At 33.9% G+C, this 25,203-nt stretch overlaps 1 protein-coding gene across 5 annotated transcripts in view; it reads left to right on the top strand.

The window, feature by feature from the left end:
• The window catches only part of LOC150107233 (protein turtle-like), a 374,905-nt gene extending 353,045 nt beyond the window's left edge, over positions 1-21,860 (top strand). For 2 of the 5 annotated variants that reach the window (XM_090391086.1, XM_090391088.1), the window contains exons 10-13: positions 1,243-1,276; positions 14,045-14,148; positions 18,117-18,241; positions 20,849-21,860. In XM_090391086.1, coding sequence (XP_090247212.1) covers positions 1,243-1,276; positions 14,045-14,148; positions 18,117-18,241; positions 20,849-21,061 — 476 coding nt within the window. In that variant the 3' untranslated portion in view covers positions 21,062-21,860. Of the gene's footprint in view, positions 1-1,242; positions 1,277-14,044; positions 14,149-18,116; positions 18,242-20,848 lie in introns of those variants that run through there. The other 3 variants (XM_090391087.1, XM_090391089.1, XR_016548181.1) reach the window with 2 other exon arrangements.
• Positions 21,861-25,203: the final 3,343 nt, after the last annotated feature.

The following is a 25,203-nucleotide window of genomic DNA, read 5'->3' on the forward strand; positions in this document are numbered from 1 at the left end:
CTACTATAGATGCGTAACCTTTCGTGAGGAGAGTTGTAAAGGCGTGGAAAAGACTGAGGAAGATATAGAATTCTTAGCCTTCATGTTTTTATACGAGTAATCACCGTATATGCCCATACTCTGCAATTTCTGACATCGTTTTAAAATATATTTTCTATTTTGTGGAAAGCGTTGGAGAGATCGACACAAATCATCATGGGAACCTCCACCTAGAAATGGGTATACTAACTATACATCTTACAGCAAGCACTCGTTAATACAATATTCAGCTTCTTTCAAATTTACACAGTAATCAAAGATATTTCACCATTCATTATTAAAGAAAACATTTAAGCATATTATGTCAGGTTGACATGTTAAGTGAAATGAAAATGAAACATGCTAAATGGAACTTTCTTAAGGATATCTGGAAATTGAGGATGATGTGTCTCTGAATATTTTGGCAACTCGTATATATTTATTTGATTAAAAATATGCAATTCTTTGTGTTCATTTATTCCTACACGAATTCATTGATAACTACGTTATGATTTATACATTTAACCAGTTTTATCTGTACCATGTCAAACATTTATTATCGTTGATTTGGATTACGAAGATTCGTATTTAATAAGAATGGTTTTATTCTTAATGGTGCTAGTTATATTGTCGTTATACGTTTAGATGAAATTTGGTTGCAATTTACAGATTCCTCTAGATTTGCTTGAATTTATCAGTACTTTGCTCCATATTATATAGAGCTGAACAAACCTAAGTAATTTTAGGATAATGACGGAAACGGAAGTGACGTCATGTTTCCATGGCAGCAGATTCTGCTTTTTGTACTAATATGGATGCTACCACTTCCGATTGAAGTAGGAGACATCAAAGTACTGCGCATGCTAACGACTAGTTTTTTTTTTTTTTAATTAAAAGGTGCCTTTTCGCTTAGCCTTTCGTGTATATATACAGTCTTTGTTAGCAATATCTTTTAGGTAACACAATGTAGCGATTTTATATATTGACCTTTGTTTCTGAAGGTAGGGGTGTCGATCAATTAATATATAACTGTTAGAAATATACATTTCTATGCGCAAAAAATCAGCTAAGCAGTACAACTATTATTCATATACTCGCACATATGAAATCATACACTCCTAAACGCACAAATTATCAAATTTAAATAACTAAAATCTGATGTGGTACCGGGGTGTTCAGTGACTACTGTGCTAATCGTTTTCGATTTTTTTTTCTCTTTTCAAGCAGCATCTAAGCGCACTCCATCAACAGCTGACAAGTAAGTGTAAAAATAAGTATATCCTGAAGCATTCAACTATTTGATTTCACACTTCTTTTTTAATTACGAGTTTATGGATATTTTGAAAAATGTTTATGTCAACGTATTTGTATAAATTTGTACATAAATAATCAATGTCCTAATTAAGCTAATACTGGATACTATTCTGTTAGTAAAACTATTGATGAAATTGACAATTATTAATATGAATTTTATGAATATATAAATATATGAATTTTACGCGGAATTGTAATGTTGTCTTATGTAAAATTTTGTACTTTACTCTTTCAAGAACGATTGTTGAACCAAAGTGAAACACACACAACCAAAAGAATTAAAATGTCAAAATCAATCGACCTTCCTGTTGTTTTAGCGAAGGATGCAAATGAATCAAAATCGATACACGCTACAGATGAGATTCATTTTTCCCTCTGCTTTTCTTTCATGCAGAGCAGTAGAAGAACGCAAAGTTCTGTTCTCACAAAAAATTATCCACACTATTTTTTTCTGGGCATTTCGTAATATTTATAGTTTACGATTCATCATGATTAATTTATAACGAATATATATTAGAAAAATGCACATCAGTGCTAATTTGTAACATCTTAAATATCTCTTAAACAGTGAATAGCTTTATTCCTTTATTTCAATTTAAGGATTCTAGCAACACTATCACTTCCATGGATTATTAACCTCCCTCTAATAAAAATTTGTTCTGAAAGAGATAAAGTTTCCCTGTGTATGTAGCGGTCTTCTGAAAGCGAACCTCTGGTGTTACCTATCATGTTAAACATGTCGATATGATCTAGAGAAGCATCGTGGAACTTTTTCAGGCCACTTTAGCCTTCTAATAAGCAGGATAATTATTTCACCGGAAGAGGCTAATCATCTGCTTCGTAAAGACTTTCGCAAACAACCCAAAATACTGATTTTGAAAGAGGAGATGGTATGTACTCGAACTACCAACATCAACTTGCCTGGCCGAGAATGTAACAACTGCACTTTTGTGGTGTGGAGAATGTAACGGTTGTGGATGTTAGATTCATTGTTACAATCACTCATTGTTTTATCAATGAGTCATTGTGTCTGATCTAGAGCGATCTACTAGCAGTCACTTCGTGAGTTGCTACTTATTTTAATCACTTAGTCTTAACTCTTTCAGGAGGATATCTAGTATTTAAATAATTTGCCTTAAACAACAACAGTAAATGTCTAGAAGAAAAAAAGTACCTTATGAAATTATGCTTCAGACCTTCGTATTCGAAAATCGTAGGGTAGACCAGCATTCACGCCAAAGAGAAGCTCCAAACCCTTATGTTAATGCCGTGTTAATAACGAAAGTTGAATCACCGTTACATCCCATTCTACACAAGACACATATCCTACTGAAACATACCTGACGGGAAGCAAAATAAAATATACAACTGCTGAAACACTTACATACGAGAAGCTTCCCAATCTGCGGAATTTTCATAGTATCAGGGATGTTATCCATCACTGTGTTGAAGCATCGCAACCATGTAATCAAGCTGTACGATTATTCGTGTCGTGGTTTCTCGAATAGCAAATTATGTAAACATGAAATTCAAATAAATAATTTAATAGTTAAAATGAGTTATTTAAAAACTGACGTCTCACTAGCTTAAGCTAGTATTATTAGCAGTTTAACATTACAGACTCATTGAAGACCAAAACAAAATTATCTGGATAACGAGAACAGTCACGTGCATGGAAAGCCACAATGTCGCTCTTCGAGTGATTCCTGTTAAAACAGCGCGGTGAGCCAAAATCTATGTAAAATCACACCGTACGTTCTGTCACGATTAATTTGGTTCTGTAGAATTTGTGTCACTTCCAGGAACAGTCTCTCCGATTTAAGCTGGGATTTATGAACTAGCCTGGCTTTTCTGCATCTTATCTTCCTCTAAGATATGTTGAGATATTCCGCTTTTTTGGTTCTCCATTTCGGAATATTTTTTTTTGACCAACGTAGTTGGATTGCATACTAGCAGGGGATGCTGCAGACACCTTGGAAGGAGAGAGGGTCCAGGCTATCCTTCATTCTGCCGTACTTCAACCTTGGTATGTATCCCTTCGGGATCTAGCTCCCATTGATGAGACCTCAATAAAGGTCGAAACCGTCTGGTTAGCGGCCCTTCCCATAATACATATTATCATACATTTCCGAAAGGATGCTTTGCATTATGGGATACTAAGGCAAGTGAAGTCATTAGCCTGTAAATACAAATAGCCTAGTCGTAAAAATACTTTCACGCGCAAACTTTGTTTGCTTACACTTTGGATAAATGATTATATCAGAATATAATTTCTTGGCATCGTTAATTTATAGGTAAATACATTGGTTAGAGGTTTTTATACTGTTCTGATTCTGTGCTGTTTCAGGATGGAGTCCAGTTTATCTGTTGTACTGAGGTACTGTAAAAAAGTGTTAACGAGAGCGTGTGGCTATCCGGACCAATGGGATAGGACATTATCTATATTCTCAACCAATTGGGTTTGAGGAGGAGCAAATTATGTGGCAAAGATTTCAACGATTCCTTGTATCGTCCAGGTGTCTACAGCATCCCTGCCAGTGCGAAATCCAATATTTCTGACAGACAGGACGAACTACTTCGGTCACGAATACAGAACATAAAAAATGCATTCTAAGTGGAAAACCAAAAACCAACTACCTCAACATGCCGTAGAGAAAATCATAAGATGCAAGAAAGCCAGGCTACTTCACAAGTCCATTTGAAATTGCAGAGACTATTCCTGGAAGCGGCATAAGTTCAACAGAACAACCCGATTAATTGTAACAGAACGTATGGTATGATTTTAGACATTTTGGCGCACCACATTATCTACCCATCAGCATTAACAACAAGAATCACCGCGAAGAGCTCCACTGTCGCTCTTCGCGGTGCTCCTCGTTGTTAATGCTCCATGCACGTGACTGCCCGTGTTGTCCAGGTCATTTTGATTTATTTCTTCAATAATTATGTAGTGTTAAATTGCCTATGATAATACTAGCTTAAGCTAGCGAAACGTCGGTTTGTAACTAATTAATTTTGCTATTGAATTATTTGCATTACATGACTACGTAGTTTTCTGTTTCAGAGACTTCGACATCAATAATAGCAACAGCTACGGAAATTTAAACACGGAAATACAAGCTGTACGATATTTTTGAATGAAAGTTTCTTCTGAAATTCATGGACTGAAAATTTTTCTCTTGAAGTTACAAGCCAATTGCAATACTAACGCTAGTGATTGTTAATACCTCACCTGCATAACTGTGCCTATTCCTGAAATCAGAATGCTCCACAGCCAATCCTTCCTACAGTCATATGCTACATGACTGTAAGGTTCACCGCTATCACTATTATTATTATTATTCAATTATCATGATACCTAAATCGACCTAGCGTGACATTAAATTTGATGGTTTTTATCAGCAAAAGAAAGCCCCTTGTGGAAGACCAAACTTGCAACCACTGTCCAAGACTGATTAATTCAAGATTGGAAAACAAAGTAAACAAAAACCGGTAATCCAATATCCCATCCGTCAGACCTGCTTACGTATTATGAGATGACTTAGTGCCACGCTCATTAAAATGTCATATTGGACATAAAGATTTCCACATGCATAACATCTTTACATCGACTTAAAAACTTTCAGCGTTAAAAATCCCTCTTTTGGATATCCTAGCTAGTGTCCCTGACACATCTTTGTTTAGAAATGCTCCAGTAAATGATAACATTGGAAGATAACCCGAACTTCCCGGGCAGGAAAACGCTGCTACTTTTCGATAAGACCCGATAAAGGGTTCTTTGAATCTTAGGTGGGATTTGAGCCCAGGTTTATGTAACCAAAGGATTTCGTCGAAATCAACTGAGCTACAGAGGCTATCGATGTTTTCTTTTTAATATTATAATTAATAAAGCTTAGTTATTTAGAAAATTTAGATATTATAATTAATAAACGGAGTATACTCTTTAAATCAATTGAAAATCATAGACATGTTCACTCTTCTGTGAAAAGAACATGATACACAACTTTAAAATGTTTCAAACCATCTCTAAAACTAGAAAGCGTTCTGATATCACCAAGGTGTTTGTAAAGTCTGCTGTGCCTGTTGCAAGCTCTATATGCACAGTAAATTTATCATGGGATATCAACCCAGAATTCCACTAACTGGTCTATGGTTACGGTATTTTAGTTGAAGTTTTATTTCTAGCTTATAGTTATTCATTCGGTTGTCATAGGTTTATTGTATTGCATTTAAGCAAAATCTAAGATCCTATTCCATTTAACTAAATTGCTAGTGTGTTTCAAACTTCAGGAGAGCTATCAAGAAAGTTCCAAAAATAACCCATTAAAATATTATCCGTTTTATTCTCTTTAATCAATATGGCCTATTTTAAAGTTTCCCATAAAACATAATGCCTTTTCTTGTCTCATTAAGTAATTAACGCATAATGTTATCATTGTTTGCCACTATGGTAACACAGTTAACCTCTACAGCTTGCGTACTCATTAAGCTGCACGCTCTATTGAACTCCTTACCCGAATGGAAATGCAAAGCATCGATCCTATCATCTTCTATGATTTACCTCTTCTTTTCCCGATTCGATCTCAGGAACGTTCTCATTAAACCAGTATTCTAAAATTAACAAAATTTGAGGCTTAATTTTTCCGTTTAATAATTTATAGTACACAGTTTATTATTTAAGCTTCACTCGTTAGTATGTGAGAACGTAATACCATTCAAAGTACACTGTAATGTCGGATTTCTGTTTCCGGTAATGCAAACTTTCCTTTTATTATGACTTGGAATATCATTTAAATTTCCACATTCAGTTATTTGCCATAAACGTTCCTTTGTTTTCGTTTCTAAACGAAGCTAGAAGGAAATGCATGGCAATTGACAGATACCATCACCACGAAACCATTTCCTGTTATTGATGAGCTAATTCCGTACGTTAATAAAGCCCGAGTTGTACATAACGCATAGCTTACTTAAAATTAGCTGTCATTGCTGCGACGAATTCTTCGGTGTCAAATCACCATCATCATCAAATTCCTGATATGTACTGTCAGGGGGAGTACAGGATATTATGATAGTGCGACATGTAAAAGTTGCATCATTACTAACTTTTTATTGACAATTTTCCTCTTAATCAATCTTATCTGTCAAGAATTCGATATTATGAAATCTTATATTTCTGCTTCTAACGTATCTTACTGTATCAATCCACCCAGATCATGGTCTTCCTCTGAGTCTTTACTGCCACCAAGGTCAAAAAAAACCTTGTTAACTTTTCCTCTCCCATTCTATTTAAGTGGCCGCACCACCTGAAACAAGTTCTGCTAACACATTCCTGAATGCTAACAATGGCAAGTTATTTGTTAATATCCCCATTTCTAATGTGACACTGCCAATGATGCCATCTGTTCAGTCCCGGAATTTTTCTCAGAACTCTCATATCTGTAATCTCTAGTCTTCGATAAAATATTTTCTTTCTAATCCAGTTTTCAGACCCACACGTTAAAATTGGTTTGAACACGTCTTCAATACAGGTAAATTAGTGTTATGATAATTTCTTTCTTATTTCATATAAATTTATACAGTTAACTTCCCACCATATCAGCTTTGCTAATTCTGTTGTCTATTTCCAAATTTAATTTGCTATCTTTGCTAAATTTAATAAATTGCTTATAAATAGCTGAAATGATTTATCTGTTCTGTATGTTTTTATTGCTGATTTTTACACCAAATTTATTACAGCAGTTCATTTGATTTATTCAGCGAATCCTGAAGATTTACACGTACTAGATTTATTAGGAATTTAACATTATCAGCATAAAGTAAAGCGCTAGATTAATAACTCCAATATTGATATCAGGTTTAGTTCCACTTTCCTTCATATTATGATTCATGCAGATGAATTTTAGCAGTGGTTGGTGTGAAACTTGAGCATTATATTACGAAGTTAACTTTTCAGATTTTGATTTGTAGTTAACCGTATTACTGTTTTTTAAAGCCTTTACACTTACTAGTAATAACGTCTAGAAATTAATGTTATTTTTCTTACATGCTTTTTAGGATGACCCCCGCAAGCATGCTACTCGAAATAATATAATCTGAACAAATTACTTCCGGTTGGTCCTACCAGATGTGCTTTTCCCCATAGATTTTAACGCCAACATTTGAAATGGAATCAGTAATTAAATTATTAGAATTCTCTTTCTCGCTGAGTTCACCCAATAAAAGCGAGTTGCTTGCACCGGAATTTTGGCTAGAATTATCTACTCTAGATTTGTCTCTTTCAATTATCGAACATTTATTCTCCGTAATCGCCTTTCGCTAAATCTTACAACTCGCTAGATAATTCAGCTGCTGCACTCCTACCACCAAGTAATTATCTTTTAAACCATTTTCACATTATGTGATATTTCCATTGAACTCTGAAGGGAAGAGTCACTGAGGTTACACCCAATACTGGAATAACCTTCAGCCATTTTAAAGGTTTCCTTTAATTAATTATGTTTATAATTATTAGTTATAAAATAAATTATATTTTCGCTACCTCGAGAAGCATTCTGTCTAAATTTGGAAAGTAACTGCTCTCTCTGGAAAGTATTAGCCATTCCATAGTTTATCCGTTTATTTATGTTTGTTCTTTGGACTTTTTTTTTGTCACCACAATATTAAGAAGAAATCTCACTCCGTCAAGCCGCGAAGTATCAATGGATGACAATCTCACCGATCAAAGTTGATCTAACAATTTCTGTTCTAAGAAGGAATGGAGCATCTAATAAATCACATTGGGAAAGATGATTTATGCAAAATATTCCATACACAATAAATGAAAAAACTGTTTACGAATATACAAAGTGAAATTAATAATAGCTGTACAAGGTTTTTAATTAATCCCTATATCGACACATTTACATTTTTCTTTCATATGTATTTTTATTAATACTAATTAATTATGAAACTTAGAAATGATGGTGTTGTTGGATTATATTGATTGATTCCTGCGTCTTTTGATGTGTTCCATACCTTCATAAAACTTGTTAATTAAGCAGTTTTATTAGTCAGTTTCCTCAGATTGCTTTTGGCATTAAAAATCAAAGTGATGAGACGGAATTCAATAAAAACAAGATTTGGTGATGAAAGGGACAAAGAGAAAATTCGGATGGAAAGGGGAAAATACATACGAAAGAAACATAAAATGTCTGAGTCTGGTTATCGTATAAAAATGTGTGGCACATGCAAATGAGCCACGGCATAAGTTTTGGAGTGGTTTTCCATTTCGCATCTGGAGTGCAGGACATTTCGGTATAGCAAAATTATTCAATATGGCTGTAAGACATCATTTAATCGATTATTTCATATGGCGGGTCATCGAATACAAGACATTTCCAACAGAAAAAACATCCTGGTGATACAGTGAAGGAACGGTACTTGCTGCAACCGCAGTGGGTTACCGATATCTCCGATTTACCGCTCGACGAACAGTACTACTATCATTAGTAGCTATCATCTGATCAGCGTCGGTTACAGGATCATTGGTATCTGCTTGCACTCTACGCAGAAAGCTTCAGGAAGGTGGTCTGTATTCTAAGTGATCGGTAGTGTGCGATCCCCTACGCCATAAATGGTCCAGGCTCCACGTCAACTTGATCCAAGACCAAAGAGATCGGCATTGTTTACAGACAAGCCCCCAATTGCTGTACAAAGCGATACCAGATGTGCTCTGAGCTGGAGAGACAAGTTATCATCCCTCTAATATCCGAAAGGACACTTATAATGAAGCTAGTGTGATGGTTTGGGGGGAGGCATCTCGTTGGATGGATGCGAACCAACCTGTATATGCTTTCTAGTGGAACTATGAATACTGCTACGTATAGAGACGCGATCCTGGATCTTCTATGTTCGGCAGTATGGTGTGAGATAGGGGAAAATATTTATCACACAAAACGATAATGCTCGTCCTCATTGAGCGACGGCCTCATGAGGTCTTCGCATCAGGTCTCCTGACCTTTAATCCTAACGAACTCATCTGGAATGCAGTAGACAGACGTTTTGCTGCTCTCAACATCCCTCCTCAAAACCATAAGGGATTTAAAGAGTTTTGAAAGAGCAATGATTGTTATTACCAACTGAGATACATGACACCAATATAAACAGTACGAAACATCGTTGTGAGCATTGTAAGTTGTATTTTAGAATGGAATATCTGACCTTGACAAATGAGCAAGTCCATCTCTTCTTATGAGAAAGGAATATGGGAAAATTTGTGAAAATAACTATTTGATTTTAGTAGTCGAGAAAAATAACTTTTTCGTAAGTCAGTTATTCATAATAAAAATTTAAGATTTAGGAGATAAGTTCAGGGATATACGTGATTAATTTTAGTATTATTGAAAGAAGAGTTTATAGTTTTTCATTACAATGAAAACTATGAACTTAAACAGATACTGTTTGCTAAAAGGTCGATTTTAAGAAATGTTTTCAGTACTGAAGCCGCTCGTTGCAATTAATAATGATTGTAAAGGAATTCCACTACCTGACTTCGTTCTAGACATTTAATTCTTAAATCAATATATTAACTATTTACGATGATATTTTCAAAAACATAAACGTAAAATTAGCGTTGTCTAATTGTCACACTTCACCAGTGAACTTAGTCGCTAGTTTTTGTCACTTGTAGCTTTTTATCTCCTCCATCCAGTGTCTGTGCTAACAGCGCTGTGCGATACACAAGCGTGTGCTTGACAGGAATGATGAGTGTCATGCTTGGCTGACGAGGTCTTTTCTTGTTGTTGCCAAGTCACATCACCTTTGAGGCTGTGTGTCGAGAAATGCGTGTGGGCTCAACATATCCCGTTGGCTAAATAAGATCCCTTTAGAAGTGTCCGCGTGTCGACATACTATTTGCAGATATAGGATTCCAGATTGTGTACACTGTGATAACATTGCCAAGTATCTCATTATTTCGTAACTTTTCTTGTTGTGAGTTGAGTGATTAATTTTAGACATTGCCCAGTACGACAACTCTACTGGGCAATGGAACTAGTGAATCTCATATATACATACATATACGTATATATACATATATGTATAAATGCATATATACAGACGGATGTACGTGTGTATAATGAAATATATTTCAATGTTAAAATAGTAGTTGTCATACACAAATCAGTATACTTAAAAATATTATTTTTGTACTGTGTAACGCTACTATTCACTACTTTACAGGCATAAATCTCCGTATAGGGATGAAGTAATTTATTTATTTGGTGAAATAATACATTAGAACATACATCATTAACTAAGCGCAAACTATTCCTTCCATAAAGAGTTCAAATCGTATTAGAAAGTGGTAACAACAGAGTTGAGCTTATTGGTGAAATGCATGGCAACATTGGTCTGGAAGAATTCATAAAAATCAATTAGACAATGTTGCTTTTTGTTAAGATAATAGACATCAGTAGGATCTTAAAATTCGTTAAGGAAGCTGAAGTGTTTTTGAATTAAAAAGATAATTATTGCATTCTATTGTGGTCGCCACTTTCTTTAGCGAGACTGGCTGCTCCCAATCTAAACCTGTTAAGAAAGATTTCAGCTTCGCTTACGAGATATTCATAAATATTTGCCCAACACACATTTAATGGCACCGAGAGTATATCAAAAGATGATTCAGACGTATTAAATCGATGAAATTGATGACAAGTTTTCTTTTAAGCTCAGAAGTAAAGGCCATTAATTCTATTCTAAAAGTCTTAAGTAAATATGTTTTCCTGAAAGGAAGCGACTGAATAGACAGCCATTCTGTTAGATACGTATTCTGTATCATTTTAATTCCTATGAAAAATTGAAAAGAAAAGTGTATTTTACTTTACATAATGTATTGGAAAAAATCTACATTGTCGAAATTGTTCCTCAGAATATTCAGCAGAATAAGCCCTGTAAAATCCGATAACATAGTCCTGAAAAAATTCTCATAATACACACTGCAACAAATGTTGAAAATCCTCATTATCCTGCATCATTTTTACAAGTTATATAATAAATATTTTCAGTCTTTCTTGGGAATTGTCATAATTTTGGTCTGAATGAAAAGGCTAAAATTCTTATAATGTTATCTGGCTAAATTTAACCGATGTCATACGAATGTGGCAGGTTTTATTCTCTCGGGTTGTTCATCCAGCATATCACTCGTGAGAACACATACACACGCAATTTACAGAAAAAAGTACTATTCGTAGTACTGTTGGGCGGTAGATGTGGTGGTGGTGTGTGTGTGTGTGTGTTGATGTTGAGGAGAGTGGCTTATGTGCCCTTTCATCATGAGTCCTTGGACTCTTAGGTGTCATATAATAATAATAATATGGTTAGGCAAAAAAAAATTATTGATGAGTACTGATCGCACTGATAAGTTTTTAAGTAGGTATTGTTTCATGGTGTTATTTGTAATTTCGACTACGCCTAATGATTATAATCAATTATTAAAAAAAAAACTATGATCATATCTTTTTTTTTTCAACCGTTAGTTTATTTTTTTAGTTAAAGGCAGTCATATATCTTACGATCGTTGTATGTTGCATTAAAAGAAGAGTTATGTATCCGTGAAGAAATGCATTCAGATGAAACACATGGAATATATGAGTTATTGTCTTGAAATTGCATAAACCATTCCAGTAATTATTGTGCGTAAATATCTCAAAAATGTTTATACCAGATTTGGTAATTGCTCTTTATCACTATAAGCGATGAATATTATTGACTTTCTTTAAACCATCTAAATAAATCACCACATTATTTTTAGATTTTCTCATTCCTTAAATTTTTAGTGAAAGCGCTGTTAAATGTTTGAGATGGCAATATACACACACGTGCACTGAAATCGCGGCTTATTTCAACGTTTTGCCTCTCGTTTCAGATATAAAGGACATAATTTATAAAATATAATACTAATTTGCAGAATCATGCTGGAAATAAATTTCTTAAATGGAATTTTGACAATAATAATGTAAACAATATGCGGATATACATTATAAAGCAGTACTGGATATAAAATGTAAGAATAGCTTTAATAAAGCGAAGAATTTGAAGATTGCGATTCGTAACTTCATTAGCCTTCATTTATTTAGTTAGCTCTATGCGGAAAATGATTTTACGTAGCTGAAGACCAGATAATGTCATAATGCTTAAGGTACAAGTGGAAGATATTAAAACATACTACAAATGTAACAGCTAAAATAAAATGCAATACAAGACAAATGCCTCCATAGAGTCATTTCCATTCTGACATGCGCATACAGACTTGTGTCCTGAGATCAATGTTAGAATGTTATCTAGATTGGAAATGTATTAATTGGACCATTATGGTATGATAAGCAGCTAGAATAAGTCTATTCAGCGTATCGTAAACCATTACGGATTCTACTACATTGTATGTTTGTGTGTGTGTGTGCGTGTATATATATATATATATATATATATATATATACACACACACATAAACATACAGTATACAACCTGATTAGAGGTTGTTAATCTTTTTTAGTGTATATTCTTAGAACCTCTGTAGCTAAGTCAATTTCGCCAAAGTCCTTTGGTTGGATGATTTGGTTCGAATCCATCTAGAAGGCGAAGAACTTTTAGCAGAGTTTTTCAAATGAAGACAACTTATTCAGTCTTAGACAGCTGTTAGCGGAGATTTCATTACAGAAAATCGGGTTTTCACATCCCCCCCCCAAAAAAACTTTCCAGGAGAACACATAAAAATATATATCTAGTGTAAGGCTTATCCAAAAATTACAGCTGCGAAAGCAGATCTTGACTATAAACTGTGTTATCATTATTAGCATTTCTATTACATTTAATACACCGAAATTTGTAGCTGCATGAAAAATTGTAATTGATAATTTAAATCGCGGTTTTTGCTATATTTATTTGTATAGTTTAAAGCATATTTAATTTTTATGTAGTTTAAAGAGAATGGGATTATTTTGTGCTTCCTTCCCGCTTTCTTACTTTTAGGCTAAACTTTAAGATAAAATTACTTGTTTTCATATAAACCAATTTATGCTATGTTATGTTAGTGTTGGTAAGTCTGTTAGGATAGTGTGCCAAATCTGGTTGTCTGAGAGGAAACATTTTCAACAACTGAAGATTTTTCTTCAGACCTGAAGATTTCTTTTACTCTCGTAAACCAGCTAATTCGCCTTCTTTTGAAAAATCCCTAGTGCTGTTCTTCGATTCCATCAATGACTGGGACCTCTGATTTTTATACCTGTCCACAGTACTAAGGTATTATTATTTGGACAGCCTCTCGTATGTTGGATTACTATAAGTAAAAAAAAATCTTTCGAGAATTATATTTCTGACGATATAATAAGACATTTTAGAATATTTTCATCATTAGACTTATAAAACATTGGATTCTGTAAAAGATCTCAGAAATCAATTTGGTTAATCGTTACTCATTAGTGATACCAGTCTAGTTCAAATAAAGTTTCCTTTGTGTAGAATACAGTTAAGTAGTCATTATTAAAAATTTCGTTGAAAAAAAAAAAAAAACGAGATTAAATAACTTGGAATGCAAGCCATTCTTGCTATCGAAAAATGTAGGAAAAATGTAATTACATTTTCTTTAATATATGCTTGTTAGAATATGACGAATATAAAACCCTACCTTTACAAATTTGATTTAGAAATTTTGTTTAATTTTTTTTTATTCTTTCAGATGCCAGACGCCACTGAAGAAGGATACCGACGACAGTGCCGACTGTGAAGAAAAGGGACCAGATATCATTCCATCAAAAATTAACAACAGGCCGCAATTTTCAGGTAACAGATCTTTTAATTTTATGACTAAATTAATCATAAAATTAAAAAAAAACATTTTTGCCGACTTACAAATGCACAGAGAAATTATGTGCATTTACTAATAATCTTCTTCCTTAAAAACATTTGACATTATTCAAATTAAGGGATATTAAATCCCACATTGTTTTAAAACCGAATAAGAAACTCAAAGATTGGAATCAGATAGTTTCATGCCGAATATAGAACTATAAAAGTATCGGCGGCCCCTAGCGTGAGCTAATGCAAGTAGTCCTAGCACGTAGTACAATCTCAGGCAACTCGTTGCAAAGGTGGGGAAAGTTCTGATCGCTAATCTTGGTATTTTCCATAATGTAATGTATCCCCTTAATTTGAATAATGTTTATATCGCCGAAATGAAGCCTATTGGCTCTTTATATTTAAGTAACTTAATGGTTGCACCTGGTTGACAACTCATATAGCAGAGTATATAAGTTCTTTTCGCTATACCCTTTGGTATCAATTTGGTCTAGCTACTCACTGATGAATCCTCAAAAAAGGCTGAAATCGGTCCGGGTAGTAACCTCCCACTATAATGTAATAACAGCATACATTTCCTAGGATATGTGTTTTTACATTATGGAAAATACCAAGATTAGCGATCAGAACTTTCTCCACCTTTACAACGAGTTGCCTGAGAGTGTACAACGAGCTAGGACTACTTGCATTAGCTCACGCTAGTGGCCGCCGATACTTTTATAGTTTACTATATTCGGCATGAAACTCTCTGATTCCAATCTTTGAGTTTCTTATTCGGTTTTAAAACAATGTGGGATTTAATATCCCCTTAATTTGAATAATGTTTATATCGCCGAAATGAAGCCTATTGGCTCTTTATATTTAAGTAACATTTGAGATATTTAATAAAGCTTATATTTTTCACTGCAGCCCAGGAAGGAATACGTTTTATGTCTATCGCCAGCCTACCATGACTGATATTGGCAGTACAACAATGCTGATAACGGACATCAGTAATCATGAAACTGGTCAGTTGCTTCAATAGTTGGTGAAGAAAGTCCCCCACTTATTCAGCAAGAATTAGATCTCGTTTCAACAAAACAAATAGCTTTGTTTCCTATGTTGGACAAAAACCACAAAAAATAGTATAATTTCTTGATGGTATTTCTGCGAAGCATTTTGAAAACAGCATTTATTTACTAATCTAGCAATCGAATGCGTATTTTTACTAAACAGTTGTGAATTATCTGATTTTATCCCTCTTTCATACAAAAAACCAAATAAATATCTTTAATTTTCTTACTTAAAGGTGTGAATGAGAAAGACACATTTCTAAAGGGTTTCTTTCTATTGATATGCTAACAATCCAATTATTTAGTGGGCTGAGTTAAAAGCAGAAATAAAGATTACAATGCAAATGCATTTTTTTTTTTGGCTTTTTAAAGTAATCCTAAAAGCTCAGTCCTTTTCAGGAGACAATGTTAATATCGTGCTAAACCTGCAGACATATCCTTTGACGAATTAAGATACTCAAAGAAGTAATATGAAAATTCATTGGAAATTTAGTTTTATTTGCATCTTTTATAAGAGTATTTTCAGTATAATGATCGTAATGCAGTATGTTTCGAAAGAAATTACATATTTAATGACTCCGAAATCTCAAAGGATTACGAAAATAATGATTTTTTTTAACAAATATGTATTTCTTAAAATATATTTTAAACAGTTTAAGTTTCTACATAATTATAAATGAAATTCTATAAAATAAAGTGTGATAAAATTTACTTTTAATTAGAAATGTTGTACGAAAGTTGTAGTTTCTTATCGAAATGATACCAGTCATATTTAAGTTGTCATTTAAAAACCAAAAGCAAATAAAAACATTCGTAAATAACAGAATGATCAGAATGGTGCTGACATACTTCTAATAAAAGTAAATTGTTACCATTTACTTCCATTTTGAATAAAAATTATTTTTACCAACTTCATTTTCTGGGATTACAAGATTTGTCCATTGAAGAGCACACCAAAACGGACTACAATTTTGTGGTGATTTAGGAAACATTTTAGATATTAGGAAAGTAAGAAAAAAATCTGCGGAAAAAGTCTCAATGCATTTTCTTTTTTATATTCCATTAAATAGTTGTTCAAAGCGAAATGGAGAAACGCACAATAATACGAATGTTAGTATATAAATGCGACGCGTTTTCTCTATTAATGTCCTTATTCATTACACGTAATGTTATTGGTTACGAATGAGAGAACAATTCCGAAACACTTCCACAACTTTCGCATAATGTTAATTAATACTACAATGCATTAGAAATTCCTATTTCATATTTAACACAATGATTCGCAAAGGAAAAACAGAATTAGATGAAATAAAAAACAGAATCAAATGTCAATGCCTTGCTCATCGAAATGTTAGGGAATGATGAGAAAAGACAATTCATTAATAAATATATGACGTATTTTTGACCAAAAAGCATATACTAAAAAATCATATGTTTGGTGAAAACTCGGGATGAAATTTGGAAAAACACTCGCGATGGTCTCCTAATAGTCGAGTATTGACGAAGTTATTAGTTGCTTCCGGTTAGAATCAATCATGCGCAGAGGTTGCTGCCATGCATGAAATTGTTATGTTCACAGCGTTTAAAAAAACGAGTCTCTGGAAAAGGAAAATTCTCCGACTTTCGCCTGAGACTGTTATGTTTACCCGCTCATGTTGAAAAGCCTCTATCGTTGATCCTCGCACACTGGGTTCTTCAAACCACAGATAACATCTTGTTCTTCTGATCACTGTAAAAATATTCCTAAAAGTTATGAAAAAGAAACATTAATAAAAATTACGAATCACGCAGTACACTGGGAAACTTTCATGTGGATCAAATAAAGTTTACAACGAAGTAAGAAATTCGAATTTTATGTTAGGAAAATCATTTCAAAATAAGAAAAAATCGAACTAGAACATTCTTAGTCATGTAACATCACAGTAGGATTTGATAATGAAATCAAAACGCTCAATGGATTGCTTGAAATTTCGAAATTATTGAAGTTTCTTGACTTTTTATTGATCCCCCCCCCTCTATTTTACTATTACATAATTATAATAGGACAAGCAAAAACAGACGCTTATGTGAGTTTTTTGATTGTTTATTTTATAGTTAGTGTTTATTTATATATGTATAATATAGTATATATTATTATATTACTATCACTGGTATTACTAGTGATATTAGTAAAGTATTGGTATTAATATCACTGGTATTACTACCAGCGCTGCTCAAAACTGAATGAATAACGATTGAATTATAATATGTATGTTAATGAATTTTAGAACATTAACGCTCACTTGTATGTCGATGCGCAAAAATGAGACTGGGATCGAATACTTGTATCAGTAAATAAGAACCACGCACATGTTGCAATCTCGCTCCCACTGCGCCGGCCGGCAGGAACCACCGACATCCGTTTATTGGTAAATACGTCATTTTGGCCTACTTGATTGGCCTCAGTAACTATTTTCATGACCTTACTCCATCTTACAGGTCCTATTCATGGACCTGTAAGATAGAGGTACTGATCCCACGATTCACTCTTAATTGCGTTGTCATTACCTCCATGTCTTTTTCATGGAGGTAATCCAAGTTAACCGAATTAAATATTACCCATACAATGATGTCTTATATTTTTCTGTCGACCCCTGAGCCCGAATCGACCTCTAACAATGTTATATCGACCCCTTTGGCGACCACTGCTGTAGACTAAAACCAAGCCTGCCACACTATCCTGTTTCGTTAGAATATCATCTGTTGTGTTTTACTTGTGAAGTATTAAAGAAATAATTGATTAATTATGGCACAAAGTTATTTAATTTTTTAAAAAAAAGGTCTTGAGGCTTGTTTAAAATAATAATTGTTTTTTAAAATTTGCAACTGGCATTTTGAAATGGTAATTGGTTATTTTTACAGAGGAAAAAGCAGAACCTACTTCTCCGGTTAAAAGTACAGTTGCAGTCTGTCAGTGGGGATCTCCACTTCGTACATTAAATGTGGAAAATCCTTTAGGTAGCCAAGCGTGTTCAACTTTTAGGAGGGTAAGCTAGCTCAGATTTGGGTTCAATGATTGTTATTTCATTAGATTTATTTTAAAACTTCTGTTTAGATTTCGCGATTAGTCATATGTTGTTTTGTCAACGAGATAATAGTTTTAGAACTCAATTCTATACGAAAATAAACTTCTTTATTCTTGAATAATGTTACATTTGTCTTATTATAAAGAGAAAGGCTTGTTATTTCTCTTACTATTCTTATGATTAATATTCTGCAGACTATCGAAATATGTAATGATATCGGATTTTTAAATATGGATTAACTAAACCAAATAAAACACTTTTAGTTGTATAGTCATTATTGAAGGTTATTATTCCACAATGGTAGTAATTTTGCCAATTTTAACAATGACTGTTCAGTAAAGTTACTAAGCGCGACCTCTATTATATTTTGTCTTCTATTCAACAAATATAGTCGATTTAATATCTATCAGAAGGCATTATGTTTCTGAAGATCGTTATTCCGATGTTAAAGGAGCAATAAGAGAATATTTAATCTAGAATATATACATATTTTAAATTTCCTAAATTACGTCTTTAGTCTTTATGGATTCTTGTTGGAGTATACATTGGAAGAAACTCATATGCCTATACATCTAAAGAGTCGATAATTCAATGAAATATACGAGGAAACCAGACACCATTTATTTAGGCAGTTCGGTGGTATTCAGTTCTGAACACATTGCTATGGTCACGAGATTGTTTTTAAATTTAAAGGGTTTTTGTCAGGGAAATACACGTATCAGAATATATGTTTAATCGACGTTTAGCCCAAGCAAGCAGTACCTAATTGAAATCCAGTAAATTTGTTTCAGAAAACAGAAAGCAAATAATGGAAAGGAAATTGGTTTATGTTTATTTTGAAAAGCAAAAGATGGATTGCGTTATTGCGTGCATTCTGCACTTACTAATTATACTTAAATTCATACTATATTCATTAAATAAGTCACTAAAATATTCCATTTATACTGCACATCGATTAAAATCAATAATTTTTTTTGCTTGTTTGTTAAAGAACCCCTTTTATTATAGTCTTCAAAAATTTCTGTACTTTTTTTGGCGACAGTTCTTTTCATTGCGCTTGTTCATTAATGAGTATAAGAGCGACCTCTATAATATCGCAATGAGTAATATTAATACAGCAAACATTAATAACTGGATGAATTTCTTGAACAGCTTAATTGTTAATTTTCTAGTATTGTTAATTACTATTTATTGTTAATAATAAATATCACGGTAACCATTGTTAAAATATTAGATAAATAATTGGCACGTGATTAGGAAACTTTGTAACTTTGTTGTGCATATGAAATAAATTAAATTTTTTAAAAATAAAATGATGAAAAAAAAAGATAGAAAAGTCTTCTGAAAAAAGTTTAAATTGTTCTAAGATTGTATGATTGTGTACGCCAGTGGTTCTCAAACTGTGGGGCGCGAATAGCTTGAAAGGGGAGCGCGGCATACTTTACTACAGATAAAAATTAAAACTGCCCTAAATCAGCTTTAAAAATAACAACAAATAAAAATATAGAAAGAAAAACTTTTCATGATACAGATTTTAATTAGCATGAATTTCAAATTCAAAATAACTAATAATTATTTTCTTCCCTCGCACTTATAAAACGCGTGTGCCAGAGGCAGTGTTGATAGTTCAGCAGCGGCCGCATCCTCTTCCAGGCAGCACTATACACGCGCAGCTGAAAGCAGCGACTTAACACAGCAACTTAGCGACATGTCATTGGCGATTGTTTCAGTGCAATTGTGCTGACTTGTTTACCTCTTAAAGTTGACTCGATTACGAACAACTGATCATGAAGCGTTTCTTGAATAGTGATAGACATGAAGATACCAGTGCTCCTTCAACTAGTGAATTTTATTGAATTAAAAACCCATTCGAAAATGCACCTGGGCCATCATCTCTGAACGTAAATGAGCAAGAACAGCTCATCGATCTCACTAATGATACGTCACTGCAAAGTAAATTTAAGGAATTGTCTTTGTCAGAGTTCTAGATACATATTGGCAAGGAATTCCCAACTTTGAGCCAAAAGCATTGAAGATCCTTATTCCTTTCGCAACAACTTATTTATGCGAGAAAGGCTTTTCTGCCTTGCCAGCTATGAAGTCAAAGTATCGTTCAATACTAAATATTGCTAAAGAACTTCGAGTGGCCATTTCTGATATTACACCACATTTTGATACACTTTGTTCTCAAAAGCAGGCCCATCCATCACCATCATATTAGACTCTCGTGTTTATTTTTGTTATCGATATTGCTTCATTTCAATATATATTTTGGTTAATTGCAAGTGTTAAAACTAATTTTTATTGTAGGCCTAATATTGTGATACTTTAATTATTTTGTGTCAAAAACTGTTAAATATTATGTAGAAAACACAAAATGAACAATAAAACGTCAAATTTAGTATGACTTCTATTTAGATAAATAAAACTGGCAAGGGGGGGGTAGAGATGATAGTGTTTTCTCTTGTCAGGTGGAGTTCAGAGGTAAAAAGTTTGAGAACCACTTGTACACTATAAATATTTAGAATTTCAAGTTTTAACTAACTTCTGTTTCTCATTGTTTTATAGCAAGAAGACATCACTTATGCTGAACTTGCTCTACCAATGGACCATCAAAATGCAGCCACAGTAACAGTCAGAAGAAAAGAACCTCCGACAGAGTATGCAAAATTAGACCTACAGCGCCATATCCACCCATCAAAATGTGAGGAAGATGAAGAAATGGGATCTACGTCATGTGAAACCCCCCTTATGAAAAATAAACGCGAGAGTGCTGTATGAGAGCAATTTTAAACCTAACTATAAACTAACTATCATTACCAAGTGATTCATGACGGGGAGCGAACTTTTTCCCCCTAATCAAACATTTTGAGGGACGAGTCATCCATTTTATATGTATATTCCACCAGGACCAAGTATAAACGTGTACAGTTTGTTCCAACCGGTTCTTTAAAATAATCCTTAATCATTTTGTTTCAAAGCACTCCATACTCTCGATATCACACTCTGCGTTTGAGATTATTTGTTAATAGATGATAATCGATCTTGCCACGTTGGTTAACTGCAGACCAAAAGAGAGAAAAAACAGAAACAGTGTCGTTCAACATTAAAAAAACCATTTATGAATTCGTAACTAAGATAAATAGTGGTGCTTCTTTTTTGAAATCCAGTGCATCTGTTTCCAGATCTGCGAGACATCCGACAATCTCTGGCTCCTCTAAAGGATGTTGAGGAGACAGAAGACTCAATCAGTGATGTTTCATTTTCCAGCTACACCCAGGCATCTCTTTCTCATGTACAAGTCTGGAGCCCAACAACGTGCAACAAATGCCGTGAGCTGTTTTACCTCCCGATCTCTTACAGACACGCCGAAAAAAAAAAAATTAAAGGACAGCAACCAACAAAAATATTGTAAACAATGTTTTCCAGGTCTCACCATCATATTGTTCGCTTATTTCTTGGAACTGATTGTTTATAATATATGGATGTTTAATTATGAAATGTAAAGGAGTTTTGTAAAAATGTTTTATCATGCAAATGCTGTAAAGTGCCCTTGATAAAATCTTTTAATTAATGTAAAGGTTCTTTTTTTTTCTCTTCCTACACACTACATCAATAACCTGATTTTTAGTATGCATTTTTAAATTCCGAATAGTGTTAATCTTGTAGATGTTTTGAGCAGAAATTTTGAAAGACAGGGAGGGCCTTTTGATGATCAGACCTTGAGACTTTCATTTTTATACTAATTTAATAACCGAAAACAAAATGTACAGTATTTTTTTTTATTTAGGTCCTTTTTTCCCACTGAACCAGTCCTCTTCGAAGACTATACATAATGTTGAGAATTTACTGCAACATGAAAATTGTCTTTTGGCCAAAAGCCAATAAATTTTATTCAATAATGCATGACTTGTTTTTTTATTTAAAGAAACTAGCCGTAGAGCGAAAAAATATTTATGATAAACGTTGCTTAGATATATATAAAAAGTCTTACGGCGATTGTTAGATTTCCTAGAACATTATTAATTTAATAACGATTAAGTTTCCTTTGGTATAAAAATTCACAAATTCATAAAATGTCAACTCCCTAAAGGAACTTATTTGTAAAACTATTCGGTGAATAATGAAAAGCGTCGTGTGTTTAAAGTATCATTACTTTACATTAAGCAATCAGCCCAAACTGTTTCAAAGAGAGAACTTGATTCTCAGGTAGTTAGCTACTGAGAAGCCACCAGGACTGAGTACAGCAGTTCTGGGAGAGAAACAATGCCGATAAACCAAACAGTTTGAGAAATTTTATCTGTGGCTTAAGTCGTAGGTTAAATTATCTAAATTTAGTTATTTCATGAGTGTCATAAGTTACTTCTAGTAAGTAACCGAGAGACATATCATAATCAAAATAAATGAGAAACGTAATTAGTTCTTGAGTTATACTGATTCTATTCTAATTATAAACACACGCACATCTTTAGAAGATAGAGAAATGCCATTGAAAGAATTATAGATTTATAAAAATGTCTAGCTACCGAATAATATAAATATACTACGAGATAAGCTAATTAAACACTTGTATGCGACATGTTCTCTGTTGGTTTTGGAATCCGATTGAAGGCAATAGAGTATTTTTTGCGTATTCCCTAAATGTGCATTCGGAAAAACAAAAACTTTAGGCAACTTGCTTAGATGGAATCTCGTTATGAGACCTTTCAAAAATGAAAAACTTTCTAGACATATTTGGACTACAAACGATCTTGACCAATTTCGTGTAGTCCGTATAGTTTGAGATTGAAGTACAGGTTTTAATTTCTTTTGATAAAGCAATTAAACTCTTCTGATTTCACCCACATCTCCTTCATTGCTTTACATATTAATCAAGGGAAGTGCAGCCACGTTCTGTGGCATATTTGCGGAGGTGTAATATGTCTATCGTTAGAGGACGATGATTGCGGATTTTCTGTTTCGATGTGCATTTCCATTGTAATAGACTTTACAAGCTGAGGAAAAAGAAGGAATTTCTTAATGTTCTATTTGAAGATCTGCTGCTTTAATTATGAATGTAAAAAGCAGGCGAATACAGAGCTCCCTGTAAAAGTGTTTGCATCTATAGTGTTTGGCCACCCGAAGAAAGCCTGTTCGATTCCAATGGTCAAATAGGAGAGTTTTTATCTAAGTCTTTCTTCATCCACTTCCCGAGCTAGTCGATCCCTGGCAGAGGAAGTAGTATTTACCTCCCTAGCACTTCAGTTTTAACCCCACATTCCTGAAAATAGACCGTAGAACTCAGACAATTACTGACAATAATATGAATGTTGGGATTTGGGTCTACATGATGGCTGCTATCTGCTCTACTTCCACCCTTGAAAAAAGCTTAGCTTTATTGAGAGTTTGGGCTAGTTCGCTATCGGAACGTTATTGGGGATGGAGAATGTCACCCACAGAACTAACGTAGCCCCCTCCACACCCTTTGGAGAATAAAAGACGTTAGCCACTTATATATCATTATTATTTTAAAACAGATGATATGAGATAAAAAATCAGCACATGTACAAATACTGCCGCCACTGAATTATAAACTTTTATTTACTTCGCAGAAATCATTGGTTTCTCTATCTGCATGCGTCTGCAATATCTATACTCTTCAATTCCCTGCGCATAGTTCGGTGGGATACGGATCGGAAACACCCTTAAATATTTTGGTCAGTTGCTGCACACAGGAAGTTGTTTGTCCGCAGGCCTTCTCGACAGCGATCTCGTTCCCGACAGACTGTCTTAGGACCAAAGTTACGCCTCTTAGACAAATAATACGGGCTATTTTTCCACTGATTAAACACCCGCGATATCTCACCTGTTGAGAAACCAGTCAGCTCTGCTGTTTATAAAATCGTGGCTCCAGCCAGACGGGCACCCACAATAAGCCTTTATCGAACTCCGGTGGATACTTTGCTTTTCCCATTATGATCAACATTGTTGACGATTATTGACTGCCGCATTTTTTTTAAAAAGGTTGTCTAGAACACGTAGCAACGCACATAATCATGTATTATGCATATATGCTGCATAAGTGTCTTTACGTATATCTGCATAAAGGTTTCTAATTCAGTGGCCGTATGCACATAATAGCCGGTGAAATAGCACTGAGACCATGAGACGTTTCGTGTATCTAGTTCGTTGGAAATATGCGACTTTCTGGATAAAAATCAGAGAAGTAACTGAATATTCTGAACATAGAATATAACGCTTTAATTTCCTGAGATAATCTGTTCACTATTTTATGAAAGCGTTTCAAGCCAGAGATTGTTTTTGTGGGTAGTGATTCAATAGACCAAATATAAAATCAGTAATTTTGGATAGGACAAATGTCAAAGCTGATAGCTTTGAGAACGGAGCCACATCTTACATAATACTTAAATTTCCCTGCTTTTGGCCGTTTAATAATCGGGTTTGGGTGTATTGTTAATTTTATTGCAACTATTTTGAACCTTAGTACAGAGAGAAAAACAAATACGATGAAACCTACGAAAGTCAACTGTTTGTATTAGTTTGATTCTTTTCTTGGACAGACTTGATCTTTTTGAAGAGCCAATCCTTAAATAAAAGGCGATAATTAAATTGGAAGAAGTAATGAATATTTCGATTTCTAGAAGAGTTACTTCAGTGCTTTTCACTATAAATGTCTCAGGAGATTAAACACAATAATCCAAAAGGAAATCAGGAATATTATCCCAGTTGGCTTTCTTATACTGCCAACCAACAGCAGAAGACAGTGAATGTGCCAATGTTAATCGAAGTAAGAACAACGCTAGATTATGATGTATATTGCTTAGAGGAAAAACGATAACTAAGTATGCTAACAATAAGGGAAAATATTCAGCGTTTAGATGGCATTCAAGGTTACATGATACTGTAATAAGCATTTGAACAAT

Source organism: Typopeltis vanoorti, chromosome 4 (assembly GCF_054136105.1).
Source record: "Typopeltis vanoorti isolate ZY-2024b chromosome 4, IOZ_Tvanoo_1.0, whole genome shotgun sequence".
Lineage (NCBI taxonomy): Eukaryota > Metazoa > Arthropoda > Arachnida > Uropygi > Thelyphonidae > Typopeltis > Typopeltis vanoorti.